The following is an 11,216-nucleotide window of genomic DNA, read 5'->3' on the forward strand; positions in this document are numbered from 1 at the left end:
CCTCATAGGCATAAAAATAAATTTATAATTATTATCAACTCAGAATAATATTATATTATATAAAATAAACAAATAAATAATAAAACACAACGTTAGCTTTATTGTTATATATTTTATTTCATTTAATTATGATTTAAATATTCTTCACTAAAATTGCTGTCTGCAACAGTACAAAATTCAACAAATATGTCTGATCATATTGAATATCCAAATTTGAATTTAATACTAGAGGATAGTGACTTTGAAACTGAACTCAATGAACAAACTGCAAATACACAAGATGTTGTTGAAATTTCATATGAAGACTTTCAGGCAAAGTTTGGGTTTGATGCCAGAATGATGTTTGATTTTGACCATGAACTGGGAAAACCTGCTACTGACAATCTAGCTTCTGAGAACAATCCCATAAATGGCCAAAATAAGGATTAAATCAGGCAAGAAACTTCAAAAAGCAATGAGTTTAAGGGTGATAACATTGAACATATCAATAAATTTATCACTGACCAAGAAAATAAAAGCACAGCAAAAAAACAACATTTGCTGATATCAACAAATTTCGCAGATATCTTCCAAAAAAAGGCGAAACAAAGCAAATACATGAAATTCCCGTTCATCAGTTAGATCACTATGTGGCATGATTCATCCCCTCTCTAACTAAACGGATGGGTCGGACTATGAACCGAGTTCATTGAGAGGCTTTTTAAGCTCGTTGGATCGGTATTTCCGTCGTCATCGTTTTCCACACAGCATTATGTCCGGTTCCGGAACAGACTTTGCGCTGACTCGTGAAATCTTCAATGCAAAAAAAGAAAAGCCTAAAGAACGAGATTTACATCTGTTCTTAATATATAATGATATTAAAAATGAAAGCAAATGTATCCAATAAATGCAAAGCCTATCCAAATAAATGCATAAACTATTAGAATTATTCATAGCATTTCTAACAAGACTATTGCCAGCAATATATGTCCCCTACCGGCTCCACCATTCTCAGATTTCTTTTATATATTTGTTGCCATAACAACCAGAATTTTCGACGTAGGCACAAAATGAAATTACGTGCATTATAGTCATATCGCCATCTATCAATGTTTCAAGTTTCATGAAAAATTATGAAGAACTTTGGAAGCTATCGCAGGATCCAGAAAAGTGTGACAGACTCACAGACTGACGGACTGACGGACACACAGAGCGCAAACCATTAGGCCCCTCCGGAGAAACCAGTTGGGGGCAATAACTAGCATATTTTCTGTATTTCTATATGTGTTTTTAATATGTAAATGACACAAATAAGTATATTTGACTGGATTATTTAATGAAAGGTTAATACAAACAATTTAAGCTATTTTAGTAGTCCGATGGATGTTTGCAATGTAAGGCAGAAAATGCATACCTTCACATAATCGAACAGTTGAACATTGCTGTATACAGAGCTAAGGCAAATGGGGGAAGCTGACCCTCTCACGGTGAGGACATAGACCAGATCTGGGAAACTGCTTGGCTTGGTCCACACACTCCATGTTCCCTGCTAAACACAATGTGGCTTAATAACAGTTTCCACTTTGGCTTACGAGGGACAACTGAATAACACAATTTGAGGTGGGTAACTCTATGTTATCAAAATGAATTGTTTCAATCTTTAGTGATAGCTCAAATTAGATGTTTTTTATTATTGAAAACCTACTCATTTTTTAACAAATAAAATTTTCGATAAAAAACCCAATGCAAAAAAAATTGTTTCAAATAGAATTATTAATTAATGATACTCATAGTGTGACAAATTATTTACAGGGGTTTCGCTGTCCATTTTCAGTGTCCATTGTCAGTAAAATTGATTTTTTTTAATTGTTGAGGTTTTAACAGTTTGTAAATGCAAATTTGTAGACTACGTCATCTAAATTAATTTACACATATTATCAATATATTATATAAATGCTAGCGAAAATAACTCTAGCGAGCAGCTGATATTGTACTGACAGACCTGTTTAAAGGCGCGCATTTCAAATTAATAAAAAGCAACAATTTAATTTATGGAAGCCATACATATTAATATTGCACTGTTAAGGGCTTTTTTCCTTCTGTGAGAATGACCGTTTTTCACAAATTTATCACAATCGCTACTCAAATGTTCACAGTTTCAAGAAGTTCGCAAATCAAATATTCAACATTATAGAAAGTTCTCGACTTAAATTTTCACAATTTTAACGATTTCGCGACTATTTTTTTAATTTCGATCAGTTCGCGACTCATTATTTCACAGAATCGGGTGACAAAGGCCGCTTCACAAAACTGGTAAAACAACTGTTGTTTTTCTATTTGTGTGTGTATTTTAATGTAATTTTTTATTTTTAAGTTTAATAAAAGCAATAATAGAAAAAAAGTTTTGTACCATAAACAAAACAAAACACATAGTATACCTTATATTTAGATGGGGAGTTGTGAGGCTGCGAACCACTGCAGAGGGTGATGAATGCAAAGAGTTTCATGAGAGGCAGACAAAAACTCGCACTGGTGAGAATCTGGTCGACTAAAGGAAGGTCAACCCCAAGATGTTTGGGGTAAATTCTCCTCGTGACCCAATTGCCATGTACAAGGCTTATTCGGCAAAGCGACCAGATGGATTCTCTAAAGACGATGGTCCATTTAACCTAGCGCCGCGCACCAAAGATGGCTGTTCTAGTCAGTGTTTTTTGAGACAGCGCCTTGGAGTGGTCAATCTAGGAAAGATTCCTAAAAACATGTCGGTGACAGCAAATGTTCCTGAGGGCCAACGTTATACAAACCAGTCTGCGCGAAAACATCTTGTCCAGAAGCTGCAAGGCCATGAAGTTCCTCCCACACAAAGTATGGCTATTTCAGATCATAAGAATGTTCAGTCCATCTTGAACTATTCTTCATTAACTGCAAAACAACTTCAACGATGTTCAGCCATATTGTCGACGTCCTCAAAAGCACAGTCGATGTCTGAACACGGCATCGGACAAACAAACACAACATGTACAGCAACACTAATCTCACTAACAAATCCAGTGTCTCTTACAATTCCTGAATATACTGTGAATTCAGATTATATATTCCCCACCCACCACACAACTTCCACTGTAAACACGAAATTCAATATTTCAACAGCAAGGCTTTTAGCATCACAGTTTTATTGAGCAAGTTTTGACATCAAAAACTTTAATGTCATTAACTATTCGAGTACAAGATCACTCAAAGATCTGAATAAATAAGTCTTTTATTTCAAATTCCCACACGAGCACATGTGAAATGTTCGCTTTCTAACCGATTTTAAACGATATATGGACGGTCTTGAAACACGAGCTTTTTGAAAAATCGTGTGTTACCCAAATAAGCGTATACATCATTTAAGGTTTGTATTGTTGTGAAGAACTTATATGTTATGGACGACATTTGATTATCACAACGTCTTGCGACTGACGGAAGACGGACAACACGAAATCATAAAGCCCCCCATGAGCAATATGTGATCAGGTGAGCTTAAATACATGCCATTTCAGTTCGCGCTGAAGACAAGCTTACAAGAATGCCAGAAAAATGGAATGCCTTAATGAGACAAACCAAAATATACTTTTATAAAAAATATCCCATATAGTTGTGGCTGTTACATATTAAGATGTAGAGGTGGCACATTCAAACAGTCAATTTCATTTTGTTGTTTAAATGATTGCGCTTCTCAATTATTCGTATGATATTTTTAATACGAAGGATACTCTTGTATTTGAAATTTTTGACAAATGGTAAAATTAGAACTTAGCAAAAAGTGTGTTTGTTTGAAGAGGAAAGTCGATTAAATCTCTATCGATTTCATTTCAAGCATAGTCGCGACATCGTTCAAAATTACCTACATGCGAGAGTGTGTTGACTCCGTCAAAATAACATCGCAACATTCGCATTACCGCATTTCTTTTATACTGTGCCAGTTATGTCAGCCTAGGAAATGTGAAACTGAGGTTTTATTCTGAAAATGTTCTTACAAATTAATGAAGCCATAAGAACGTAAACTTTTTTACTTTAGTCATATAAAGCATACTAACCCGCCACATGGCGGAAATATTTTGCAAGGAACTGGAACTATTCAAGATATTCGGCCAATAAATTCATTAGAACAACTGATCTAACAAATGTTTCGTGAATATTGGACTGTAATTTTTACTTCAATAGTTTTAATAATGTTTTAATAAAACCATAAACAAAACTGACGCGACCCCGTGTGGCCATGTTTTTCAGAGCGGCAGAACCATGTTTAAACCCTGCCCAGATACCAATTTAACACATGTTCTGATCAAGTGTAATGAGAAGTGGACCAACAAATGGACGTTTGCAGTGTAAACAATGTTTCACTATAGCCATTAAAGGGATACTGCCTCGCTCCCTTGAGGCCATGTTTTTCAACGGACCGGAACCTTTTCCTAAATATGTCTAGATATCGTTAACAAAAAACGTTCAGGCCAGGTTAAATACAGGTTGGACTCAAATGTGAATTATACCATGTTAACGAGGCATAGCTCTAGCTACAATATACATATAATAAACATGCATGTGAACCTGGCGGTCATGTTTGTCAACGGACCATAATCACTTTTTAAAACACGGCCAAGATCTCTAGAATACATACACCTACCATGTTTCATTCAGATTAAAAACAGTGAGTGTTTCAATGTTAATTAGATTTACTAAAGTCATATAAGGGAGACTTCCCTGCCATCTGGTGGCCACGTTTGTCAACAGACCACAACCGTTTGCGAAGATAGCCTTAGAAAAAATGTTCCTACAAAGTGGAATGACACTAAAAAGTTAACCCTACAGTGTAACAGGTTTTTCTAAAGTACGTTATTAAAAACTAACCAGCTCTCTGGTTGCCATGTTTTTCAACGGACTGGAACCATGCATAAGATCAGCAAAGATAACTTTTGGAAACAAAATATGAATAAGTTTCATAAAGATTTGAAATGATGTGGTCTCTAGTGTTACCAAGGACTACTCACGATATACGAAGGCAAAGCATGACAGACGAATTGTGACAAAACAATTCATCATGTACACAATATGCTCAGAAGAGCGTATGGCTTTAATGGTAAAACGATTAACAACCGTGCGTGCTGCAGTTGATATCCGCTTGGGTGACTTTGCTTATACCACGCCCCTTCAGGTGCACGGGTTCACTACACACTGCTTCCTTTACTGTGAGATTGGAGACGCCGGCCTGAACTGTCACAATGAGCCATCGCAGCTGGCAGTCGCAGACGAGCGGATTTCTATTGAGATAACTGGCAAGACAATATATTTTTATATGAAACTGTTATCTACAAATTTACTACCTTTAAACAATAGCACTTGACTTTGTAAGAAAACAATTGTTTGTGACTGTTTAGCTTCATTGTTGGAACTTCACAATCACTTGACAGAAATTCAATAATTGTTTAACTAATGAAATCAATGTTGGTGTAGTATCGGTATAATTACTATTAAGTGTGTATCCTCTTTTTACTAAACAATAAATGGGAATTGTGTACCATTGTAAATGTGACAACAAATGACGCCCTGTGATCGAACATTTAACCCAAACAAGAGAACACATTTCAAAGGTTTCCCGGGTAGATTAAAAGAACATCAAGCGAGCCCTAAATAAAAATAAAATATAGACATGTGTGCTGCATATGCAAAAAGCACTGCATTATAATAATTATATTTAAAGATGAGATTTGTGAATGAATACAAAACATGTTATAAAACAAAGATTGTTAATGGTAGCGTTCTTCATTTATTTATTTACCATTAAACTGTTTTTTGCTTGAGTCAGTTAAATTTAAAAACGTTCCATTCTAAATATGATAATATAGGAAAACAGTAGGAAATATATACTCGATGCATTCGTGTATATCGCATTATTGTTTCTGTTTCTGTTTCAAACTATCACTTTATTCATTAATATAATTGGAAAATGAACTTTCTGACTAATTTACTAACTTAAGGTAGAATTTATTGATTTAATGATATAATCCAGAAAAGTTGGTGGACTATTTTGGGTGGATTTTGTAATTTGTATTGCGAATACAAACATGTCTTCAAATATCAATGTACTGATCTTATTTTATTCCAGAGTATTGATGTTTGTATTAAATATTGTTTCCATTCTATAAATAACAATTTTCTTAAAATATAATTAAACAAAAGTTCGCCCTAGCAAATGAGTTTTTTTTTATTTTCTGTCGCAAATAACAAAAATATGAGGTATCACACACGTTTTTAAGTTATAGTATACTAGTATTGTTTTGATTTGCTTGTAACATTATTTGTATCTGAAGATTTCTAGTAGTGCTTGAAATCACAATTGTACCGGCTACATAAAATAGTATAATCATAAAGTTTGTAGGCCTGACGTCAATTTACAAATGTTCTCTTGATATGTAGTACACGCGCTGATAAATAACACACACACCATAAACAACTGGGACTTTATTTTTTTTTAAATCCTTAATTGGATATTATATATTTCATAAATAAAATAGTTATATGTCAAAGATTGTCGCGTCAAGATTGTTAGTACATCAATTTGCTAATATGAAAATGCAATTATATGAGTTACACTGAAGCACATCCACGTACACGTTCTGTAAACAGAACTACAGTCCTCAAAATACGTTTAAGGTTTTAACCCTGGGAATACGGCACTCTGATTTTCTATTATTTTGTCGCGTATTGCCTAGGTGTACGGTATTATGCATAAAAATGAACGTTACAGAAAACATTACCGTACATATAAGTTTTCTTAAACATTCCAAATTTACAACCATCAATCTTTTTGTTTCCTTTTATCGGAACATTAATAAAAACATACACTCTGATGAATATAACTTTTGAACAAGCAAGACTTTTGTGGTTAATATGTATCCACAAATTCATTAGTAATGCATTTAAATAGTAAATACGATGTGACAAGCCGAATAAAGACGTTTATGCATACAAGTTGTGTTATTTCTCTGAAAACCAGACGAAATATCAATCTCAACTAACAAGTCATTGAGTTTTTTATTCGGGAAAAGGAACCATGTTTGAGCATGTACATTGAATATAATTTGTCCGAGGTTGAACAGAGAATAACAGTATATTTTCACAAACTTGTGTTGCATAACCTTATAAAATATCGTAGTTCACATTGAAATGTCCAAAGCTGCTCACAATTTTGAAATATGCAGTCCATCAATTGTAAAGGAAACTAATCGGGCCCGAATAACCGAATATCACACCTTTCATCTTGCTCTCTTAAGCTATGCTATTCAAAAGCACATAGTGTTCACATCGAAATAGTCAAGCATACAAACATTTGTTTGAATAATGATAGGTAATTGATATAATATAAGCATCTCACAGTTAAAGAAACAATATGTTTACCTACGCAAATCTGGATGGAATAAGTCAACTAAAACTTGTTATTTAAAATAGGTTTGTCATAACTTAAAACAGAATAACAAAGCGACTTGCTAATACTTTGTGTAAGTAAAAAAATCACGAATTGTATTTGTAAACGACACTTTAAATTTGGAATAGCCCAAAGTCATTTTACTAGAGATCTTTAAAAGAAAATTTGATTTCGGGATTCGAACCCAAAAAACGTCTAAAGAGAAAAACATATTTCTACACAACAGAGGCTTTTCAGTGTACTTTAGTAGAGTTCTACACCGATTCATGGAACGTGTTCGGACAACGATCATTTACGAAATAATGCGAAATATTACACAGTTATTTACAGTTTGAACATTTACTGAACATATGTTTGAAGGACTGACGGACCGAAAGAATATTCAATAATGTTATTCATTGTAATAAACACTATGTCTGTTACTTCATTTTAAGCAAAATTATGGAATTCTTGCATGTACATGTTTGAACAGTGCGATTAAATGACCATTCATTTTCAAAATATTGGTGAATCGTGAAACAACTTTTTTAAAGAACTTCAAAAAAAGATTGCATGGTACTAAACTTACTATGATAATCGTGAAACATAAGAAATTCATATCAAATATATTTATCTATTATATAACTACTCATTTATATTTATATAAGCAGCAGTTTCTTTATCGCGGCTTAAAATGAATAACGAATTATTCCTTTTTCTAACCGAATAAAGAACTGGCTTTCAACACGGCCGTTAATCACGCGCGCCACCTCTTTTTTGCGGTGCATTAATAAATGAGCCAATGCAACTTCCGAGGTGGCGCTCAGGCCCGGATGTTGTGAAATTTCATGGACAACTTTACAGGGTGATTAGGTGTAATATGTTTGTACAACATATTTCGCAGTATTTTTAAAATCGGGAAATGTAGTGCGATTCAGCGAAGATTGAGTCGTCTAAAAATGTTCAAACACGTGCATTCTCAACCCATTTATAAACGTGAGGACCTTTATAAGCTGTGGCATGGTGGAGTTTTAAAAGCATTCCGATGAATTTTTCATGTGTGACGAGAAAATATCCACCCAATTAAATCGCCAACGGCATCAAACGATTGCGTACAACATACATTAGTAGCTGGATGCACAAAAATATTGGCTTCTTGCCGACGTAGTAGATAATTTTGCAGTTTTCCAAAAGAGATGGAGCCAATGCTTAGGAGGTGGCGCTAATGATATGAGGTGGCGCCAATGCAGGATGTTATCAATTAACAGTCGTATCGCAATGACATTATCACATGACGTAGATTTGATGGATAATGATATTTGTTATATTAAATTTATTTTTCAACGTACATACGAAGGCCCAAATCTTTACAGAACATAAACACAATATGTAATAAATATAATGTAGTTTTTTAAATATATAAGTGATCAACTCAATTAAGAAGTCAGCAACATGAATGAAACATATTGTACGGTGTATACCAACAATTTGTAATACTCAATCAAACCAATAACTTAATGTTCAATATTATCAAAATAATTCATCGACATCAATATTTGTTTACAGTATGAAAGTTCACGAAATAAGTATAAGATAACACTTCTTCTTGAAACTAGGATTTGTGGCCGTTAATCCAAATGCTTAATTTACTAAAAGACCAAGGTCAACAAATCACAATTAGGCTCAGTTATGTTGTTTTTCCCAACTATTAACTCCAAAAAATGAAGATAGCTCGGTCTTTTTCCGTTAACATATTTGTATAAATCATGTTAAATGAGTTTATCTTACAAAGACGATCGTTTAAATCCATCAATACATCATTAGAACACTACTTTTTTCTAAATAAATTAAAACGCACGCGACTCAAATGTGCTGAAATAGTCAACTTACAAAAATAATGTAAGTTCTGTAAGCGTAATAAAAACCCAAACACCTATAGATTACACAGATTAGAAATTCTCGTCTTCGCGATAGCGATATGCGATAAAATCTAACGGCGGACGTGAGTCACGTGATATTGATTTTGGAGATGCCGGTGTACCTGTAAATTTTTCCCTGTTACTGTCGGCCATTTTTTTATAAAGCAATCAATTATTCTTCGTAATTAATCGTTAATATTTGACATATTGAATATTTTTTGTGTAAATAAAAATAGGTTTTTGTTTTCTTTGTTTATAATGCTTCAGGTTTTGGTAGTTATTATTCTAATTTATTATTAATTTATCGGAATTTGAAAGAGAACACTGGATTCGTTCATTTTCGATAATTTCTGAAAAATTGAATGGCCCAAAGTTTTTTTTAAATACTTCTTCATTTCTCATCAAAGATTAATAAAGTAAGACTGTTAAGTTAGGTGAGATGTTAATCTAGGTATGATTGATAAAAAGTAGACGAAAATAAGGCATTTTAAAGGATTTTGCCTTTGTACAATTTGTAAAATTTTATACTGTTATTTCATTCAATCATTTTTCACACCTGTCGCCAAAGTGGTTTGTTTCTTTTTGAAAAACTGTTCTATTTCTCATCCCATATCGTTGATGTAAGACTTTTATGCTAGGCGAGATGTAAATCTAAGTAAAGATTTAAAAAACCTAGAAGAAAATATTCAATTTAAAGGATTTGACCTTATACAATGTCGGTACAATTTTAAGCTCTTTTCTTCTGTTGTACACAATTGCTGCCAAACGAGTTTTGGTTCTTTTGGATTAACTTTTTCATTTTTCATCCCAAATAGATTAAGTCAGATTTTTATGCTTGGTGATATGTTAATCTAGGTAAGAATTAACTAAACTTGAGGAAAATGTTCATTTTAAAGGATTTTGGCCTTGTACAAAGTTGGTACATTTTTAAGCTATTTTACCCTATTGTACACACCTGTCGTCAAACGTTCTTTGGCTCATTGTGAAAAACTTTGTCATTTTTCACTTCAAATTGAAGAGATAAGATTTTTATTCTGGGTAATATGTTTATCTTGGTATGAATAAAAAAATAGATAAAAGTATGGATTTTAATTCGCATTACATATCTATTAGTATTACCAGTTTTCCTGTCGATGTTACACATGCAAGTTAATATACAAACATATTATAACAGATAGCTGTGAGATAACTATAACAAGCACAAACAATAATCTTTAATTTAATCAGTTCAGTTTTATACAGCGTTTCGCCGTGTTTAAAACGAACTATTACAAACAAGTATATTAAAATCATAAACATTCACAACAAAAACTTATCTTAATTGGGCATCACAATGACATATAAAGAATGAATTCGCCGGCCGCGGCCGATGATCACAAAATTAAAATCAATCAACAACGCTTACTGATATTTAGAGTAAGGATCCCTTCTTTTAAAATTCTCAAGATTAAAGAAAAAACAAACAAAACATCTTCAGTTCGCTAATTGATCCGACAATTAACACGCGCGTGAAATGTTTGTTTTTTTCTTTTTCTTTTCGCGAAATCTAGTCCATGACACTTAAAGCTTTTAATAATTACCAAAAGAAAAAAAAAGGATTACACACACAACTTTAATAACCTATAACTCATGAATAAGATCTAAATAAAAAATAGAAAATTAAAAAAATGAAAAAATCTACAGAATCAATGTTGAAATAAGTCTAACCGAAACCGTTTTTGGATCGAACGATCATAGCATTTATTATACTTTAATGTTGTTTTTATCAGAGACCTAGATCTATGCGTTCACATTAATCTATCCGTTTTGAAATAATAGTATTAATAAGGTTTTAAATGTTTGAAAAAAAAAGTATACAAGAATATTTTATCAGA

At 33.0% G+C, this 11,216-nt stretch overlaps 1 protein-coding gene across 1 annotated transcript in view; it reads right to left on the reverse strand.

Annotated features, from left to right (window-relative positions):
• The window catches only part of LOC127863778 (uncharacterized), a 37,675-nt gene extending 27,334 nt beyond the window's left edge, over positions 1–10,341 (reverse strand). The window contains exons 1-2 of the mRNA XM_052403423.1: positions 10,298–10,341; positions 5,116–5,291 (exon numbers count right to left, since the gene is read on the reverse strand). Coding sequence (XP_052259383.1) covers positions 5,116–5,291; positions 10,298–10,341 — 220 coding nt within the window. The remainder of the gene's footprint in view (positions 1–5,115; positions 5,292–10,297) is intronic.
• Positions 10,342–11,216: the final 875 nt, after the last annotated feature.

The sequence above is a fragment of the Dreissena polymorpha genome, unplaced genomic scaffold (assembly GCF_020536995.1).
Source record: "Dreissena polymorpha isolate Duluth1 unplaced genomic scaffold, UMN_Dpol_1.0 chrUn036, whole genome shotgun sequence".
Lineage (NCBI taxonomy): Eukaryota > Metazoa > Mollusca > Bivalvia > Myida > Dreissenidae > Dreissena > Dreissena polymorpha.